The following is a 21908-nucleotide window of genomic DNA, read 5'->3' as shown; positions in this document are numbered from 1 at the left end:
TATGAAAAGAAAAAAAGTCCTATTTGTTGGGCTTCTGGGCATTATTTCAGTTAAAGGGGAAAATAGAGAAATGTGTTACAATTTGTTGGCTGGATCCTCTTGACTACAGATAAACAAGGTGCCGTTTTATTTTCCCTTTTTAAACTCCCCCCCCCCCCCAGGTTAGCCTGTCAAATATATCTTCATGCCCTCCCACACTTGTGTTTGGATTGAATAGATAGAAGTATTTTGTCACAACGTGGCATTCAGGCTTTCACTCTCTCTTGGCCAGCGTATTACAGAGAAACAGCTTGATGGAAAAGAAACACAGTAAGCGAAATATCTGTGAGAAAAGATAAGAAAAGGAGAGTATCTCTGTGTCTCAGCTGTCTGTGCAACCTGTATGTAGCATGCTAATAGACCTCAAGGAATCAAGGAAAAAACCATTGTAACCCAAGTCCGACCTGACACCTTCAGAAAGGCTATATGAGGTCATCTGAACTGAATTGCCTTTAGACGTGACAATATTCCAATTCCTTAGCATTTGAATGGTTTCTTTGAATAATCCCCCTTTTTTCTCTATACATGTTATTTTTTATCTTACTTTAAAACCCCAGTGGATCAGATGAGTGTGCATTTGAGGCAAAGAATACGGTGGCCGACAGGTGCAAATGCGCTGCAATGGACAAAACCACTTCCATTCGGGGAAACACGCTGCACTTTCAGAAACGATGCAATATAAAAATACAATGTAGAAACATCTTCAGCAACTTGACAGAACATGCGCAGCGTTTAGAAAACATTAACCTACGTGACGGAATATACGCAGCGTTCTTAAGCATACTAAAAGCGCTGCATAAACAAAATGCTGTAAATACAAAAGGCTCAAAACACAACGGAAATGGGGACACTAAAAAGTGATGCACACAACTGGGACCGGAGCACTTGTTGACGTTCGGGGATTATCCAGTTGGTCAACTGTCAATTTTGGAAAAGTTAGTCCGTACCATAATTGTGCTTTGTCAGTATATTTGAAATGTCTAGATAAGCTATGTTAGCTTGCAGCAGATCTGCAATAATATCTGACGTTATCATGAGATAACATTGTTAACATAAGCCAATAAAACGTACATTGAAGAATATTACTAGCGACAATTGGACATACAAATCTCCAAATGTCAACAAGAGCTGTTTGCATCACTTTTTAGTGTCCCCGTTTCCGGTTCCATTTTGAGCTTTCAGCCTTTTGTTTTTGCAGCATTTTCTGAATCCTGTGCATGTTTTATCAAGTTGGTAAAGATTTTTCTTCACTTGCATGTGTTTTGGCGAATGCAAATATATTTCTAAAACCTCCGAGCACTACTCCTAATGGAAGTGTTTTGGGCTGTGGTAGCACTGTAAAGAGTAGAGCAATAATTAAAAGGACCTTTGAGATTAAGACATGTATAGAAGTTGCTTCTTTTGTGACCAGATGAGTCAGTGCCACCCAGGGGTGTACCTCTATGTTCATCCACCATTTGGCCCTTATTTATATGGCATCACTTTTGTTTGAGTTGCTGCCTGTCAGCAATCGTGATCCTCATGCTGCCCTTCTTTTCCTCTCCTTCACCTCTGTGCCTTGTTGCAGCTTAAACACATCCTTCATCTACTTCTTCTACTTTTCTTCAAATGTCCGTCTCTTATCTGCCACGTGCACATGAATATTTATATTTATACTTTTATTGACATCCTTTAGTTCTTCTTTGCTACCTCTCGTCTCAAGGTCTGTCCTCCATCTCCTCTATTTATGGTTATAATCATCTACTTTTCAATTTCTCCCTCTTCTCAGGACTATGTAGAACGGCCCGATGTGCCGTGGCTAAGTGATTTTTACTGGGAGACATGCTGCGAACTGGAGGACACTCTGCCCTGCTGCAAGGACATCTCCAAGGAAATCACCAGCAGCCACATCTGCATTGAGTTCGGTAAGAAAATATTTTTCTTTAGATTGAGATTTTCATCAGAGGATTTTTCTACCATAAAAGTGATTTTCAAAGAAGTTTTTTGTAGCATTAAATGTTTGTTGCTTCTACTTTAGGACATTTTCAAGCATCCATTAATCCAGAGAAATGGGAAGGCTATGCCCCAGAGTTACCTCCTCTTGGGGAGACGGAAGAGGGGAAGCAGGAGAACAGCATCAGAGGCGACCTGAATGGGAGGCTGGGGGCCTTCCAGAAGCTTGTCCTTATCAAGAGCTTCCTTGAAGAAAAGGTGAGCTCTGGAAAAGACATAGATACAACTTTTTCTACTTGCGTCACAATTTGTGAATTATAAATATTTTAAAGAGTCGGCGTACTGGCAGGTTGCCGATTGGATATTATTATCTGGATATTAGTTCAATCAGGAGAGACGTGATGTATGGAATACATGTTTATTATCGGGTCACATTATATAAATGAAACATAATGATGACAATTTATAACAAGTGAATGAAATGGTGTTTGGCGATTAGGCCCAGGTTTGGTAGGATGTCATTCGGGAAGGGAAAGAACCGTTTCCGATTAACCCCCCGGGTCTAGACACTGGTGGTGGTGATAAGTGGTTAGGTCCGGTTGGAAGGGAGAAGGTTGAGCTTGGCCCTGAGTTGGAAGCAGGAGGCGAAGGGGTGGAGGAGGGTTGCACGTTGACACCTGGATGACAGCTGATGGAAAAGGGGAGAGCATATATAGAGGGATTAACAGGTGCGATAATTAGGCTTGTGAATGGAGGGAAGTGATAGGTTAGCTTGAGGAGTGGCGCTCCCTATCATTTAGTGAAGGGAGCGAGTATTGCCATGACGTGCAATACGAAGTGATAGGTCTTCCTTGCTTAACTTGCGCTGAGCTTCATTATTAAAATATCCAAATAGTAATATTATTATCCGAATATTAGAGTCAATTATACGGATGTGATTTAAAGTATCTGAATATAAGAAGAAGTATCCGAAAATAATTATTTAATAATCCGATCATTTGTATTCAATCTTCTGGATTTTCGGAGAAGTGTCTAAATATTAGTATTTAATTATCCAGTTATTAGTATTCAATCATACAAATAATACAAATATTATCCGACTATCAGTAGTCATTTATCTGAATAGTGATTTTAATATCTGGATATTTGTATAATTTCCGAATTTCAGTAATAAATTATCGGTATATTTGTATCCAAAGATTATCATTGAATTATCCGAATATTGGTATACAATTATCCGAAAATGTGTATTCAATTATAGTAATATAATAATCCAAAATATTATAATACATTTACAAATAGTAGTATTCATGTTTCTGCATTGGAACAATACTATCTGAATAATGGAATATCATTATTAGGCGCATCAGCTTAAAGTTGTATTATTGTCCGAATATTAGTAGTGAGTTATCCAAATAATAATATTGTCAACAAATTCAATTATCTAAATATCCGAATGTTTAATTGTGCCTATTTACAACTTTGGCAATGTAATTCTTAGCTGGATCCAACGCCAAATTTGTCTTGGGACCCTTGCACTCCCATGGAAAACCAGACACGCCAATAACTAGATCTTCAAAACAAAACCTTTCCAGTCTCATCAGTGAAGTCCTGTCCAGTGTTGAGAAAAATACAGCAATGATCTATTACATTTGATATCTTTTTATGTCACCATGATGTTCTCCCCTTGTTTATAGCATGAGCCAATTTTCACTTTTATGTCTTCCCCTTAGCGGAGATCCTCTTCATCTGTTACATGCTCTTTCCTTACCCCTGTTTTACTACTACTACCTGCCCTCTTGGCCCTGTTGACGATCTTCCTCCCCCTTCTTGTCCAGGTGGTGTTTGCAGCCACTGAGTTTGTGATTGTCAGCCTCGGGAAGCAGTTTGTAGAGAACCCTCCGGTGGACCTGGCGAACCTCTACAATGATATGTCCCCCTCCACACCGCTGGTCTTTATCCTCAGCACTGGATCCGACCCCATGGGTGCCTTCCAGCGTTTTGCAAAGGAACAAGGTTGTCTTGACAGGTAAAAAAACCTAGAATATAAGGTCTAGGTGAATACACAGGTTCCAGCCATCAACCTGGAAGTTGTTTACACATCATCAACCTCTTTCTGTCTCTTAGAGTCGAGTCCATCTCATTGGGTCAAGGCCAGGGGCCAATAGCAGAGAAGATTATCCATGCAGCAATGAAGACTGGCAAATGGGTGTTCCTGCAGAACTGTCATCTGGCTGTCTCCTGGATGTTAGCCATGGAAGAGCTCATTAAGACCTTCACTGAGCCTGGTATTACACACATGGATACGACATTAAAAAAATCACCTATAGCCTACAAACACATCAGCAGTTTGACACCTAATTCAGATGTGGCTACTGTCCAATGTGTGATTATGTTGTGTACTGTTGCTCTTCATCACGGATGGTTTATGGGATGATGGACTCCTGGGCAGAGACATCCAAACAAACACCTCTTCCCATCCAACATACAGTAGGAGCAACACAAATCAACTGTATAGCTGTTTGGCCCCTTTTTTTGTTGTTGTGCCTCCTTTGGTCAGTTTGTGTCTCCTTTGGTCAGTTTGTGTATTTTGTAGTCATTATGCATCCCTTTAGTTTGTCTTTATATGGATATTCTTTTATTTAAAAGAGGACACATTTTTTCCAATTCTAGTCTAAAATAAAAAGAGTAGACTTACATGTTATATAAAAAGGCATTAAAAGGTACAACTTATTAATAACAAAAACAATACTTTAAAAAAAAGCAATAATTTAAAGTGAACATATTATTTAAGTAGCTACAATAGTAATGTTTTACAAAATGTAAATACATAGAAAGAAAGAAAATAAATCCTAAATTGCACATGAGCGTCTATTGCACATGAGTAGTGTTACTCAAGAAAGTTGTATATAACAGGTAGTGTTATTGCACATCAGAGATCTGACAGTCTGTGCATTTTGGCTGAGAGCTCAAACCAAATAGCGTGAGAACAGAAAACAACAGTGATACAACCTAACCCAGCTACATGACTTACTTCCTGTTGTTTTTGTGCTTTTTCCCCTGGTTAACACATCATACTTTAGATAATAAGATACTTTAATGCATATGTTTCTGTGATGCCAGAGACACAGTCATTATTTTATCTTGTATTTTTTTTATGCCTGTGAGTGACCATCCTTTCTGTTTCCTGTGCAGACACATCAATCGACGAGAACTTCCGTTTGTTTCTCAGTTCCATGCCGACCAAAGTATTTCCTGTTACAGTGCTTCAGAACTCTGTCAAGGTACACACAGAGACACACACCCACACACACGCACACAATTTGTAACTCTTTAATCTCTTTAGTTCCCTGCAGTTAATTTGAAGATTGCCAAACTTTGCTCCGCAGGACTTATGTTCCCAGGATTAGGAAACATGTTGAATTCATTTCCGATACTATTGGCACTATAAGGAAGATGAAATTGACTCTGGCTAGGCATTGTCTGTGCAGAACTCCCCGTGTTCTTCTCAATAGCAGCCATTAGGCGTGTTCACACCAGGTACTTTTCCCACAAAGGTTCCTGAGAACTACAATTTAGTTGCGTTCACACCAAAAAGTCCCAGGAACTAAATTAGTTCTAGAGAACCATTTTTACCCCTTTTTCAGTCCCTGCTAGAGAGCAGGGATTCTCGTGGGAGAAAAAGGCTCCTGTGTCTGATTGGCTGTGCGGATTGCAAACCACGCCCCGTCAAACTCCCAAAAACATTTGTGAAGCCGCCAATTTATTATCCTCGCATTGCATTATTAGCATTAGCCCAGCGAAGAAACGCAGAGAGACTAACTTGTGACAACACAAAATAAAACATGGGAGCGGTGGAGATGAGGAGGTGTCGGCGTTCTGGCCGTTTACTCGGAAGGCTTCAGTAGAAGCTGCTGGGAGTCCCAGCAGCTTCTACTGAAGCCAGTCCCTAACTCCGGGGACTTCCGGCCGGGGATTTTGGGTGGCAGTATACGCCGTGAAGTTGTTTGCGGCCTGCCAGTAAACCCAAAGCAGAAGAAGAAGAAGTGACGTCAGAGGCTTCATTTGCCTAATCCACCCCCAGGAACTAATTTCCGGTGTGAACGCGATCTGTACTTAGTTCATGAGAACTAAAGAGTTCTCTGGAACCTTTGTGGGAAAAGTACTTGGTGTGAACTCGCCTAATGAACACCTATGTTCCTATTTATCATTGTTGCTAGGTGACTAATGAGCCACCTAAAGGCCTCCGCGCCAACATGCGACGGGCCTTCACAGAGATCTCCAGCAATTTCTTTGAAGATAACGTTCTGGGACGCGAATGGAGGAAGATAATCTTTGGAATGTGCTTTTTCCATGCAATCATCCAGGTTACACACCAACTCACACATTCTTGATCATTTTTGTTTACTTTCATGCATGCATGGCTTTTCTGAGTTCTGTTCCTGTCCCTCTATGTCCCTATTTTTGTCTTTTTTTGCATGTGTGTGTCTTAGGAGAGGAAGAAGTTTGGTCCTCTGGGCTGGAACATCCGCTATGAGTTTAACGACAGTGACAGGGAGTGTGCGCTGCTCAACCTCAGCCTCTACTGCAAAGAGGGCAAAATCCCTTGGGACGCTCTCATCTACATCACTGGTAGGGAGGCTCTCACACAGTGATAAGTGTGGGAAGGCTCGGTAACACTTTTCATTCACGATCGTGCAACAACCGATCATATTTTCCCTCTTTTAAACAACAAAGATGTTAAGAATACTTGTGTATGGATGCTCTTTGCTTAGCCACCGAAAAAAGTCATCACACCCCAATATTCTACTCCCCTAAATAGAAAAGCACAAAACATGACTTATGCAACACTGCTGCTTCTTCATATCTATAGTTTTCACGACTGCAGCATTTTTGATTGGTCAGCAGCACCATTCAAAAGGAATTTTAAGGGTCATCTATCATGCAAAATCCACATTTTCATGTCCTTTATACAGTGGGGCAAAAAGTATTTAGTCAATCAATCAATCAATGTTTATTTATATAGTCCAATATCACAAATGTTACATTTGTCTCAGTGGACTTCACAGTTTGTACAGAATATCATGACAATACGACACCCTCTGTCCTTAGACCCTCACATCGTACAAGGAAAAACTTCCATAGAAAACCCACAGTTTAAAGGGAAAAATGGGAGAAACCTCGGGGAGAGCAACAGAGGAGGGATCCCTCTCCCAGGACGGACAGACGTGCAATAGATGCCGTGTGTAAATTGAAAAGATAATACATTTGCAACATAGGTAGTCCAAATGTTTGGAAATGCATGTGTGTATAATAGGAAGATGAATCCACGAGTATATCCATCCAGGACCACAGCCACGACTCAAGATCCAGGACTCGCAATCCATGACACAGGACCGCAGGATCATCCATGACTCCGGATCCCGGCGTATATAGACACCAAAAAGAAAGAAATTTGGGGAAGCTGGGTTAATCGGAACATGAGAGTACACAGGTATAGACAGAGAGAAGGAAGAAGTAAGATGTCCCCTGACAAACTAAGCCTATATCAGCAAAACTAGGGGCTGAATCTAATCAGCCCTAACTATAAGCTTTATCAAAAGGGAAGGTCTTAAGCGCACTCTTAAAAACGGATAGGGTGTCTGCCGTCTGAACACAAACTGGAAGCTGATTCCACAAAAGTGGAGCTTGATAAGAAAAGGCTCTGGCTCCCATTGTACTTTTAGAGACTCTAGGAACAACCAACAACCCTGCATTCTTGGAACGCAATGCCCTAGTAGGACAATAGGGTATAATGAGTTATTTAAGGTAAGATGGCGCCTGCCCATTAAGGGCTTTGTAGGCGAGAAGAAGAATTTTAAATTATATCCTGTGTTCTATAGGGAGCCAGTGTAAGGCAGCCAGAACAGGAGTAATGTGGTCCCTTTTCCTAACTCTGGTTAGTACACGAGCTGCAGCATTTTGAATCAGCTGAAGCGACTTGACTGACTTCTTGGTACACCCTGATAATAAGGAGTTACAATAATCCAGCCTTGAAGTAACAAATGCATGGACTAGTTTCTCTGCATCGTTTTGAGGCAAGATATGCCTGATTTTTGCAATGTTACGTCGATGGAAGTAGGCGGTCCTTGAAATTGATTTTATGTGGGTGTTAAAGGATAAATCCTGATCAAATATAGCACCAAGATTCCTTACAGTCTCACTGGAGGCCAAATTAATGCCATCCATAGTTAATATATCTTTAGATAATTTGTTTCGTAGATTCTTCGGGCCAAGTACAATAACTTCAGTTTTGGTCGTGTTTAACATCAAAAAATGTAAGGTCATCCACGTTTTTAAGTCCTTGAGGCAGTCTTGAATTTTATTTAGATGATTAATTTCATCAGGCTTGATTGATAAATATAGTTGAGTATCATCCGCATAACAATGAAAGTTTACAGAATGATTCCTTATAATATTGCCTAACGGAAGCATATATAGTTTGAACAAAATAGGTCCAAGCACTGAGCCCTGTGGCACTCCATGGCTAACTTTGGTTTGCATGGAAGATTCATCGTTGACACGTACAAACTGAGAGCGTTCAGATAGATAGGACCTAAACCAGCCTAAAGCAGTTCCCTGTATGCCAACTAAGTGCTCTAGTCTTTGCAATAGGATATCATGGTCGATAGTATCAAATGCAGCACTAAGATCGAGCAAGACAAGAATAGAGACAACCCCCTTTCAGAGGCTATTAGAATGTCATTTGTGACTTTAACCAGAGCTGTCTCTGTGCTATGTTGTGTTCTAAAGCCGGACTGAAAATCTTCAAATAAATCACAGTTTTTTAAGTAATCACACAGCTGTTTTGCGACTGCTTTCTCAAGAATTTTTGAGAGGAACGGAAGATTAGAAATAGGTCTATAGTTGGCTAAAACCTCTGGATCGAGGTTGTGCTTTTTAAGAAGCGGTTTTATCACTGCTACTTTGAATGATTGTGGAACATAGCCTGATAATAAAAGACATATTCATAATATTTAATAAAGAAGTGCTAATTAATGGAAAGACTTCTTTTAACAGCTTAGTTGGAATCGGGTCTAAGATACACGTTGATGGTTTAGAAGAGAGAGTCATTGAATTTAATTGTTCAAGGTTTATGGCTGAAAAGCATTCTAGTTTACTATCTAGTGTAATATTAGAACTTACGTTTCCGGGAGCTGTTGATAACACTATACTGGTCAAAGGCAAGAGGTCATTGATTTTGTTTCTAAGAGTAACAATTTTATCGTTAAAAAAGCACATAAAATCATTACTACTGAGTGCTATGGGAATAGAAGGCTCAGTCGAGCTGTGGCTCTCAGCCTGGCTACAGTGCTGAAAAGAAATCTTGCATTATTCTTATTCTCATCTATTAATGAAGAGTAGTATGCTGCTCTCGCTTTACGCAGTGCTTTCTTATATTCATTGAGAGTAATATGCCAAATTAAACAAGATTCTTCAAGTTTAGTGGAACGCCATATCCTTTCAAGTTGTCTCGACTTTTGCTTTATTTTGCGGGTTTCGGCATTATGCCATGGAGCTAATCTATGTTGTTTTATTTTCTTCTTTTTCAAAGGAGCAACAGAGTCTAATTTTATTCGCAGCGCATCTGTAGCACTATCAACAACATGATCAATTTGGGGTGGTGTACATTTTGTATAAGTTTCCTCCCCTACATGCAGACATGCTATCGAGTTAAGTATTGGTGGAATCTCTTCCTTAGATATGGCTATAGCACTTACAGGTTTCTGCTGCAGGAGCTTTTGGCTAATGCTTTGTAGTCTAGTAACAGTACTTCAAAAGTTACTAAGAAATGGTCGGATAAAGCAGGATTATGCGGTTCGACTAATAGTTGCTCAATTTCAATACCATAAGTCAGAACAAGGTCAAGAGTGTGATTATAGCAGTGGGTTGGTTTATTTATACTCTGACAGAAACCAACAGAATCTAATACAGAGTTAATGCAACAGTAAGGCTATTTTTATCATCGTCAACATGAATATTAAAGTCACCTACGATAATTACTTTATCTGTTTTAAGTACCAAAGCTGATAAAAACTCAGAGAATTCTGATAAGAATTCTGAATAAGGACCTGGTGCACGGTACACTGTAACAAATAAGATTGGCTGCAAAGTTTTCCAGGTCGGATGCGTAAGACTGAAAATGAGGCTTTCAAAGGAGGTATAATTTAATTTTTGTTTAGTATTAATAAGTAAACTTGAGTCAAAGATTGCTGCAACTCCACCTCCTCGGCCCGTGCCTCGGGCAATATGAGTATTGATATGGCTGGGTGGAGTGGCCTCATTTATGCTGACATATTCTTCATGTCTCAACCAAGTTTCAGTGAGACAGCAAATATCAATATTATAATCTGATATTAAATAATTTACCAGTATTGCTTTAGATGCTAGAGATCTTATGTTTAAGAGACCACATTTAATCTTCCTGTTTTGTTGCACTGTAGTAGTTGTTACATTTACTTTTATTAGGTTATTATGTATGACACCTCTATTAGGTTTTACCTTAAATTGTCCTTGGGCAGACACACACACCGTTAATATTGGGTATTTTATTGGGTTCGGGATTCCTATGGATGACTGCCTAGGAGAGAGCGCAGAGAAGCGTGTAAGACTGCGACTCTGCCTCCTGGTCTCAACTCCAGTTTGTCATGGATTAAGTCCACAAAGCCCTGAAATGTTTGCCGAAATCAGATTTGCACCTTCCAAAGTAGGATGAATGCCGTCTCTCTTAATCAGACAAGGTTTTCCCCAGAAGGCTGTCCAATTATTCACGAAGCCCACATTGTTTGCTGGGCACCACCAAGACAACCAGCGCTGAAATGATGACATGCGGCTATACATGTCATCATTGATCAGATTGGGGAGGGGACCAGAGAAGATTACGGTGTCCGACATTGTTTTACCATAACTACACACCGACGCCACATTAAGTTTGGTGCATTCTGATTGGCGTAAACGAACATCATTACCACCGACATGAATAACAATCCTACTGTATTTACGTTTATTTTTAGCCAGCAGTCTAAGATGCGCCTCAACGTCGCCTGCTCTGGCCCCCGGAATGCATGTGACTGTGGACGTTTCGGTCTCTAAATTCACTTGTCTCATAATAGAGCTACCAATAACCAGAGTTGGCTTCTCAGCGGGTGTCTCGCTGAGTGGGGAATATCTGTTAGATACGTGAATGGGTTGGTGGGGAGCTGCGGGTTTCGCGTTATGCCCCTTCTGAACAGTCACCCAATCTCCCTGCTGCTCGGGAGTTGCCGGGGGACGGCTAAGAGGAGCTACCTTTTGCCGGTCTGCACCGGCTAATATGGGCTTTACTGTAGCGGAGTTATTTTCTAAGATGCGGAGCCGGGCTTATATGGCTATGATTCCCGCCTCCAACCTAACAACTATACTACATTTAACACATGTATCGGTACCAGTAAAGGAGGTAGGGAAGTAACCAAACATGAGACAGTTAGAGCAGGAAATAGCACCCGAGGGTGGGGAAAGAGCCATGGCTAGCTATCAAGCTAAAGTAGCTACCGTTAGCAAACCCGAAAAGAGTGTAGGCAACTGTGGAGTTACAGTCGCTAAGAGAAGGAGAGTTTGTGAGTGCTTAAGCTGTAGTAACGTGTGATTACAACGTCAGGCAGTTGCCATGATCAAGAGTTTTAAAACGATCGATTAAGTTAAGATAATAAGCTATCAGCAACAGAACAGGCACACGGGATACCCGGAGATGACAACAACAACCGGAAGTTACAACATGCTTACCGCAATAGTGGTCCGTGAGTCAGCCACCAATTGTGCAAGTTCTGCCACTTAAAAAGATGAGAGGCCTGTAATTTTCATCCTAGGTACACTTCAACTATGAGAGACAGAATGGGGGGAAAGAATCCAGGAAATCACATTGTAGGATCTTTAAAGAATGAATTGGTAAATTCCTCGGTAAAATAAGTATTTGGTCACCTACAAACAAACAAGATTTCTGGCTCTCACAGACCTGTAACTTCTTTAAGGGCCTCCTCTGTCCTCCACTCGTTAACTGTATTAATGGCACCTGTTTGAACTCGTTATCAGTATAAAAGACACCTGTCCACAACCTCAAACAGTCACACTCCAAACTCCACTATGGCCAAGACCAAAGAGCTGTCAAAGGACACCAGAAACAAAATTGTAGACCTGCACCAGGCCGGGAAGACTGAATCTGCAATAGGTTAGCAGCTTGGTGTGAAGAAATCAACTGTGGGAGCAATTATTAGAAAATGGAAGACATACAAGACCACTGATAATCTCCCTCGATCTGGGGCTCCATGCAAGATCTCAAGAACGGTGAGCAAAAATCCCAGAACCACACGGGGAGACCTAGTCAATGACCTGCAGAGAGCTGGGACCAAAGTAACAAAGGGTACCATCAGTAAAACACTACGCCGCCAGGGACTCAAATCCTGCAGTGCCAGACGTGTCCCCCTGCTTAAGCCAGTACATGTCCAGGCCCGTCTGAAGTTTGCTAGAGAGCATTTAGATGATCCAGAAGAGGATTGGGAGAATGTCATATGGTCAGATGAAACCAAAATATAACTTTTTGGTAAAAACTCAACGAGACGTGTTTGGAGGAGAAAGAATGCTGAGTTGCATCCAAAGAACACCATACCTACTGTTAAACATGGGGGTGGAAACATCATGCTTTGGGGCTGTTACTCTGCAAAGGGACCAGGACGACTGATCCGTGTAAAGGAAAGAATGAATGGGGCCATGTATCGTGAGATTTTGAGTGACAACCTCCTTCCATCAGCAAGGGCATTGAAGATGAAACATGGCTGGGTCTTTCAGCATGACAATGATCCCAAACACACCGCCCGGGCAACGAAGGAGTGGCTTCGTAAGAAGCATTTCAAGGTCCTGGAGTGGCCTAGCCAGTCTCCAGATCTCAACCCCATAGAAAATCTTTGGAGGGAGTTGAAAGTCCGTGTTTCCCAGCGGCAGTCCCAAAACATCACTGCTCTAGAGGAGATCTGCATGGAGGAATGGGCCAAAATACCAGCAACAGTGTGTGAAAGCCTTGTGAAGACTTACAGAAAACGTTTGACCTCTGTCATTGCCAACAAAAGGTATATAACAAAGTATTGAGATTAACTTTTGTTTATTGACCAAATACTTATTTTTCACCATAATTTGCAAATAAATTCTTTGAAAATCAGACAATGTGATTTTCTGGATATTTGTTTCTCATTTTGTCTCATAGTTGAGGTATACCTCGGATGAAAATTACATGCCTCTCATCTTTTTAAGCGGGAGAACTTGCACAATTGGTGGCTGACTAAATACTTTTTTGATCCACTGTACATCAACATGTGTCCCCTCTGTGTAAAGAGATTCTGAACGTTTCAGGAAAGAGATTTGCTCACTTTGTCCTGATCCATTTATATATGAAAATGAGCTCATCAGATTTTAGCCACTTTATGACGTCATAACGATGTTTTGGCTCGTGTTACCATTAGCCAATAACCAACCAAGGTAACCCCCCCCCCACTTTATCACAGAATCAGCACTTTTGAAACAGAGGGGATTATACAATGCATGATCTGTTTGGTATTTCGAGCCAAACACTTCAGAGACATGTTTTGTATATATCTGAGATATTGAGGAAAAACATTATGATAGGGGACCTTTAAAGCGCAACCTTGTGCAGAAGTTAAGGTCGAAGTGTTTAAAAAAGCAAACAAATCATAAATCCAGTGTAAAAACCATAGACTGTATATACAGTATAAGGTAAACACAATCAATGTAGCCTATTCACCTTATGAAGCCCCGCCCATTTCCCCAGCTGTATGTATTACGGCCTGGCTCATTGGCTGCAACAAAGATGGGAGACTAGACAAGTTAAGTGTAACAAAAAGCATATTTATTTGCAATACCACAAAAACCAAAGGTCTTCAAAGAAACCTAATAAATGTGGAAGTCAGTTATCAGTAATGATTGCGTGTATGGGTGTGTGAAAATGTGCAGAACAAAGACGCGGCCGTGTCCAACAGAAGAGTGAGAGGGCAGTATGGGTTGGTGTTGGGTTCTTTTATGTCGACGGCCCAGGTGTGGCTCATCAGGTTGATCACCTGAAACACAAACAAGAGCCAACAAGCAGAACACAAAGACCGCTAGTGGAGTGGAGGGGGTCGTAACACGCCCCCCCTTAAAAAAGGGGTTCCCCTAGGAACACCGTCCAAACGTAGCAACCAACAGAGAATAATATTTAAATGCAAAGTTCAAAATGACATATACATGTTCCATACTGACCGGTTTGAATTTCATATCGTTGTTCACCCAGTCTCCATTTGCCAACCCAGCAACTCTAGTGCCTGAAGAAGACTTTTAAGAGATGCAACCCCGCAACATCAGTGCCTAAGGAAGCATTTTAAGAGTTTACAGGAAAAATGGAGATCAGAGAGAACACACACTGAAGAAAAAAGTGATGGATGATGAGCCATGCATGGAAGAGCATTAACAGGAGGTCCAAAAACAGATAAATATTCACCAGTGCCAGACAAATTACCTGCAGCTAGACAAAGCTTGCTAAAGCTTTGCCTTCCACAAGATTCCAGCTCTCACAAACTAGAATCAACATAAGCGTCAAACCAAAGGTTCCTCTGAAACAAACGGCTCACTAGCCAACCAAGTCTTCCTCAGAAGCACAGCACAAAGAGGCAACCAAACTACGCAAAGCTCACCCAACCAAGGCATGAACTGCAACGCTTACAGTATGTTCCCGTAGCTTACAGTTCTAACTATCCACTTGCAGACACTTCCAACAAATTACCATTTTGCACTTCCCTCCTGCATCTACTTACTTACACATACGCCACTGTAGCATCCTGCACTAAGATATCACCAAAACCCAGACTTGTTTTAGAACTAATAAAGCTAAACGGTTTACCAGGATCAAACTACTAACAGGAAAACACCAACATTATTCAACCACGGCGAGACAGATAAAAAACACTCATGTAAACATTGTAAACTCACTTAACACATTTGCAGCCGATCTCAAATAGCACATACACAGATAACAGCAGTCATGTCCCTCTATCTACCAAACAAAACAGATACTACCTAAACTCCCCCCTAGTCTTCAGGTGCTACTTATGGTGGGTATTTATGCACTGAAACCCACAAGCCCGGTAAAGCAACCAGCAACTTGGAACTCCACCCGTAGCTTTGGACGTGCTCCCGAGCTAATAGCTCTAACCACGTCCACACCACACTAAAACCCCCCCAACGAATTCCAAAGGAAATCCGTTCTGAAGCCTACAGGGACAGAAGTGAGAGACACTCACAGGACCACCAACAATCGGCTACAAAAATCACCATATAACGAGCTTAGCGACAAAAAACAAAAACACCAACCACATGCATTTCATTACAACTGCTTACATTATCCAACAAAAACAAACATCTACTCACCACACTTGTCCATGTCTCCCAACCAACCAGCATGCACACAATGAGGTGCACCTGTCTACCAAGTTACAGCTGATCTGATTCCTGTAATCAGTCTCAGCCCTTCAATCCACTTACAAGCAGACAAAGAAGGCTGCACTACAGAACTAGAAACAATGTCAATATCGCGGACGAGCCCCCATTTGTTACGGCCTGGCTCATAGGCTGCAACAAAGATGGGAGACTAGACAAGTTAAGTGTAACAAAAAGTATATTTATTTGCAATACCACAAAAACCAAAGGTCTTCAAAGAAACCTAATAAATGTGGAAGTCAGTTATCAGTAATGATTGCGTGTATGGGTGTGTGAAAATGCGCAGAGACAAAGACGCGGCCGTGTTCAACAGAAGAGTGAGAGCGCAGTATGGGTTGGTGTTGGCCTTTTACTGTATGTCGACGGCCCAGGTGTGGCTCATCAGGTTGATCACCTGAAACACAAACAAGAGCCAACAAGCAGAACACAAAGACAGAGACCTCTACTGGAGTTGAGGGGGTCGTAACAGTATGTCTTAGGGCTGCCGGTTTAGAAATAACAGCATTGTAAACAATTGATTTGATTCAAGATTACTTAAAGCTACACTGCAGTATGGATTTACAGTACCACATCCATCCTCTCTTAGTGAATGGCAGGATTACATATGAGGACATTTATTTGATTTGCCGCTCAGACTGCAAACTAAAGCTCATGTCAACAGTTTATAATAATTCTTAATGGCAGAAGGGTAGGCAAAGGTCCAAAGTGTTGACAATAATAAAAAACAACCTAGATACCGAACTCAATTACCCTGTCCGCGTGCTATTTAGCTAGCCTGATTTGGCCTCCCCGGGCCTTGAGTTTGACACATGTGATTATCTGTAAATCAAGCTAGCTAACATCAATATTTATCCAGCTAACTTACCATAGCTACCAAGCTAACAAGCTAGTTAGTGAATGTTATTACATTATACGGCGCCCTATTGGATTAGATTTGCTTAAAAGAATCAATCGTATGATCTGTTTTTTCCCTTGATATTCAATACATTGCCGATCTACCTAAATGCGTCACTCTTTCCTGCAGCTGTTATCCCGTGTTTGTTCAACTCTCTCTCAGTGAACTTTCCCTGCTCTCTGCTTCTTGGCTTTGTGTTTAAAATAACAAATGGTCCCATTCGCTGCAAATCTTGTCAAGTGCAGCAGATAAAGAAATCCTAATATTGTGGCTATGAGGTCCTTTAATATGAAATAGTTTGACTTCTTTACAGCATTTATCAAGGTATATGAGTGTTCGACCCATTTATACCAATGAGGGTAGACTAAATATTCAAATTACTTCACAGGGTAACAATTATGATTATTTGTATTAAACTAATTCAATATAAAGAGGACATATTATGCTCATTGTCAGGTTCATATTTGTATTTAGTGCTCTACTGTGACATGTTTACATGCTGTAATATGCTCTGATTGGTTAGCAGACCGTCTCTGCTTTAACCCATAGAGATGTCCCCCCCTTTAGCCTATAATGTACAATGTGTTGGAACTCTGGCCAATAGAAGTGGGAATTTTAGGCAGGGGGGGAGTGTGCGAGAGAAACTTTCTCTGGGTGAGCTCTGGGTTTTTAGCGTTTGCAAACCATGACATTCACTTTAGTTTACTGAAAACAAATGTTTCTATTTGAATTATGTTTGATAATGCCTTTATAAAGATGAAACTTTTTAATCCTGTGCCCACATATGGAAACAAATTAAATGTACATTTGATTGAATTAGGATGATTGAATATGTTCTGTTTTGGTCTTCCACAACAAACACATGTAATGTCATTAAGAAGAAGAGGGAGGGATCCCTTTCGTTCACAATACTCATCACATCGCTAAAGTTAATTTGTTTTCGTAATCTGATTTTCAATTACACCTTCAAATGATTATGTGCCGTCTCAGTGGAGCACTGCATCAAATTCATCTCTCATTTCTGCTATCACGCGATATTAGTTTAATCCTTAATTCTAACAGTCCTCGTGTGCCACAGCTTCACACTCTTTGAGGGCAAGACTTTCAATTCAAACCATGCATGATAATGCTGTTCCTCTTTTAGAAGGACTAATTTCTCTCTTCTAGTGCAAAAATAAAGTCTCTGCTATATTTACCGCGCCTGCAGCTTACTAAAGGCTTCAGCAGAGATCTGTCTGATTATTCCCCCCCTTCCTTACTGTCTTACATAACTGTCTTCACGGAAAGTGTTGGGTTGTAAGTGTTACATATCATTTCATGTTCCTCTTTAGTAATATTCACCCTCCAGCTATGGCTGTCCTTTCATATATCCTTTCCTTTTGTCTATATTTTCCTTGTAGCAACACATGTGTTTGCTTCTCTGTGCTGTTCATTGTTATAGGAAAAGTCAAAGGCCTGCAGACACTCATCGACGATTCGTCTTTTTGTTTTTGTCTTTTTCAAATATTCAAGATTCAAGGATTTTATTAACGTATGCACAAGAGCAGAATGGTAGTTTTAGAAAATGACATTTCAACCGGTATCCCCCCACCTCCACATCCTCCTGCACTCTCTGTCTTGCCCTTACAGATACAGTATGTGACACAGTCAAATAATGAAGATAACTATTTGTGTAGCACTTTTCAAACATACAGTAGTTACAAGGAGCTTAACAGAATAAGATAAACCATGAATATGGTCTTTGTAGTATTTATTGGAATATTTCAAAACTAGCCTAAAGTACTGCCGTCAGAGAGTTCCTGCTACCCTCTTAAAGTGGACCTATCATGCTATATTTGAAATATATATTTTAGGGCCATACCTATATCTGCAAAGTTTTTTTTTTCAAAATACCAAACAGATCATGCATTTTAGCCATGCCTCATTTCGCTCTATTTGCTCTGTTTTTTGCAAGGGCTGATTCTGTGAGAAGTCTTCTTTGCTGCATTTGTGGCAGACTACAGCGCCACCTACAGGCCTGGCATATGTACTACGGCGTCTCCAGCGCTTTCGAACGGCAATGGCCGTGGCTATCTCCTCCTGATAGGTGGAGGGTTTGCCCATATAGGCGGAGCTCCTCGTTCCTGACATCAGAGATATTTTCAAAATTTGGATCAGTCTGTATCAGATCCGTTGCAGCCCTGTTTTTTAGAGATTTGGGTATGGAGGAAAAAGAGAGAGGGTTGTGTTTTTCTGACACTTGGTGAGCTCCCTGACACACCGGGGGACACATACTCATGTATAAAAAGACGTACAAGAGTGCATTTTTGCATGATAGGTCACCTTTAAGGCAACAATGAGCCTGTCATCCGTTATTGATTGTTAGTGATCCTACTGCAGTCTTTTGTGGACACAGCATCGAGCGTAATGATAAGAAAAATATTGTTTTTGCGTTGTGTAAGATAAAAAAGAAAAAAAATGTAATGCAGACTAATAAACAATGTGTTTTTTTTCTTTGTGTTTGTCTCCCAAGGTGAGATCACATATGGAGGCAGAGTGACGGATGCCTGGGACCAGCGCTGCCTCAGGGACCATCCTGAAAGGCTTCTTTTTCGCGTAAAAACCCTGGGGTCTGGCTACTCCTACTCCCACTCAGGTATTTTCATTTGAGAGGGATTAAGAGCACAACTAACAGAAAACAAATTACAATATAATGGTATTTAATATAGCAGTTTGTATGCCCATAATACTTTCTTTGGATTAACAGTTTTTTCTCACGTCTGTTTTAAGGTATCTACTTTGCCCCGGAGGAAGATGAACTGGAGCAATATAAGAAATATATCGAGAGTCTTCCGATCATAGATGATCCCGAGGTCTTTGGCATGCATGAGAATTGCCAATTTGGCCTTTCAGGTAAGACAAACATACAGTAAACAGTATCTTACAGAAATATATATATACGCATTCTAAAGAGCAGATGTTGTAAAACTAATTTTTCGTAATGTTTTGATTTTATTTTGTTTGTTTTTTCGGATGCGTTATGTATTCCAATAACTCCTTTTAACTAGCAAATGTCATTATTTTATTTGTCAAGTCTACTTTAAAACTGGAGCTGCTCATACATTTTTACAGCTGCTTGTAAAAAACATTTCTTTCCGGAGACCGTGAGAGGGGCAAACTGTGAAAATATCAATGAAAGAGGGTGCTTCAGTATGTGAGTGTTTTATTATGTGTTTTGCTTCCACAGCGCCAAGAAAACCATGACTCTGATCAGCACCATATTGGATGTGAATCCTCGCTCATCAGCTTGCGCTGGGGCCAAAAGTAACGATGACATAGTCTGCGAGCTCGCTGAAATCCATCTTAGCCAAGCTACCAGGTACATGCAAAACAACACAAACATACATGTGTGTATCATGCATGTATGGGACATGAATACAGATAAAGAGAAGTGGGAGAAGAGGGGTGAAAGCCCCCAAAAGTCTAAGCCTATAGTCGCGCAAACTATAAGCTTTTATTTTTTAAAAGGAAGAGAATGTGCATCATCATTAACTGAAAAATATAACGCAGTGTTTTTCCATCTGTGTTTGTTGTGTCTGGTTTGTCTCCCTACTTTTTCTACCTTTGTGTGCAGATCTTCTGGAAATGGACGAGGCGGTCGAAAACTCTTTTTTATCAGGGACGAAAAACGGGCGCCTTAAACTCCCTGACGGACCGTGTTGGGCCAAGAGGTGGACCGATTCAACAAACCTGCTGAGGGTGCTCAAGGTGACACACATGGCTAGCTCCCATAAACACACTCTAGTATATATATATAACACACTGGCTACTTTATTGCTTTTTTTTATCGTCTCTCTTCACCAGTACAACCTAGTGAGATTTTACAGGGTTTCTCACGGTCATTAAAAAACCTGGAAAAAGTCATGGAAATTCAAAATGCTAATTCAAGGCCCTGGAAAAAGTTATGGAAAAACAATATTTTTTCCCAAAGTTTTTGGAAAAGTCATGGAAATGTTTACTAAAGTTGCATCAAATATCATTTATAATTTATCTAAACGCCGATAGTAATAATATAATGATAATAAAATACTGTATCGTATAGTAATGAAAGGTAAAAATGGCATTTAAACTGACGAGGTATTTTTGCTGGTGAGAGATTTTAGTTGCGTTAGCCTGTAGAAGCTAGCAAGCCTACTATTTGATTTGTTTTAGAAAGGCACAACATGTTTTCATATGCAGACCTTGTTTTTCCTGTTCCATGTTAAAAATAAAACCATTTTTAAGTGGTACCGCTGAGAAAGAGTTATTTTTTTTTGGTCATGGAAAAATTAGGTGAAGGTCATGGAGAAGTCATTGAAAAATCATTGGTGAAAAAAGTGTATGAAACCCTGAATTTATTGCAAACAGCTTTTGCCCTACATTCTACCTACATTTACAAGGTTTCTTTAGTTTTAGTTTTTACAGTATATGAATGTAAAATGTCAGTATCGAGTGGTCTTTAGTTAACATGTGTATCTGGGTCTGCATGAGCTATCCTCTCATCCCAAACTGTCCAAAGAAACCGATTCTAAATAAATAAGTGAATGATGTAAGGTTTGTCATATCTGTGACTACATAAAGAGATTATATTGGAAGACTGTGATTCCAAGCAAACACTCAAAAAGTGTACACTCATATCCAGAAGTGTTTACAGTAATTTTGTTTTTAGGGAACAGAAACAATTGTCCACTGTCTTGAATATGTACATTCAATGATATGTTTTATCATTGAATGTACATATTTTATCTTTTTCATTTACACGAGAGAGGAAGAATATTAGAAAGAATGTTATGCAACACTAAACTCTGACCTCAGTACTAATTGAATAACATCCATTAAGACAGTGTTGAAAAAACATAGTAGGCATCATAAAAAGTACAGTAGTATAAAATGTATAGAAAAAGTATATAAGTTGTGCTGGCAGAAACACTTAATAGAAACTACATCGTACAGGTGTACATCACAAAACTGTCCCACTGAGTGTATATTTTTTTTCGTCAAGGTTTATTTTCATGTCAGTTATTTTATGCTAGCAAAACACTGCTCGCGGAATTATATTTAGCAAAAAGCGATAAGGCGAAAACAAAATCGAGAAAAAAACAATGTTCAGACAGCATGTATTAAAACATTGGATACATCATAAAATAACTTTTTTAAGAGATTCTATTTTATTTTTCTCTACCTCATTCTGATATACTGTACTTTTTTTCTTTTTTTTCCCCAGTTGTCCCTTGTGGACTCTCAAGAAGGCCATCGCAGGTCTTGTGGTGATGTCAGAGGAGATGGACTGCATATACACAAGCTTCCTGAAACAACCAGGTTTCCCACCCACTGGGCAAAACTCTGCCTACCCTTCCCTCAAAACCCCTGGCCTCCTGGGTCAGGGACCTGACCCTTAGGACCGCTTTCATCCAGGTTTTGGACAAGGAAATGTCATCCTAGGCACTGTCTTTTTATTTAAATGCGTCAT

At 40.3% G+C, this 21908-nt stretch overlaps 1 protein-coding gene across 1 annotated transcript in view; it reads left to right on the top strand.

Moving 5' to 3' along the window:
* Positions 1-21908, top strand: part of dnah6 (dynein, axonemal, heavy chain 6) — a 116889-nt gene that overhangs the window by 92977 nt on the left and 2004 nt on the right. The window contains 18 exon segments of the mRNA XM_079649513.1: positions 1808-1943; positions 2057-2229; positions 3810-4000; positions 4099-4259; positions 5167-5255; positions 6192-6338; positions 6465-6603; positions 18933-18988; positions 18990-19007; positions 19010-19055; positions 19190-19293; positions 19295-19312; positions 19647-19655; positions 19657-19758; positions 19760-19778; positions 20034-20062; positions 20064-20122; positions 21663-21817. Of these exon segments, the coding sequence (XP_079505639.1) occupies positions 1808-1943; positions 2057-2229; positions 3810-4000; positions 4099-4259; positions 5167-5255; positions 6192-6338; positions 6465-6603; positions 18933-18988; positions 18990-19007; positions 19010-19055; positions 19190-19293; positions 19295-19312; positions 19647-19655; positions 19657-19758; positions 19760-19778; positions 20034-20062; positions 20064-20122; positions 21663-21817 (1651 nt within the window).

This window comes from Notothenia rossii, assembly GCF_949606895.1.
Source record: "Notothenia rossii genome assembly, chromosome: 1".
Classification (NCBI taxonomy): Eukaryota; Metazoa; Chordata; class Actinopteri; order Perciformes; family Nototheniidae; genus Notothenia; species Notothenia rossii.
The sequence above is the reverse complement of the archived record's forward strand: the minus strand, read 5'-3'. Positions and strand labels throughout refer to the sequence as shown.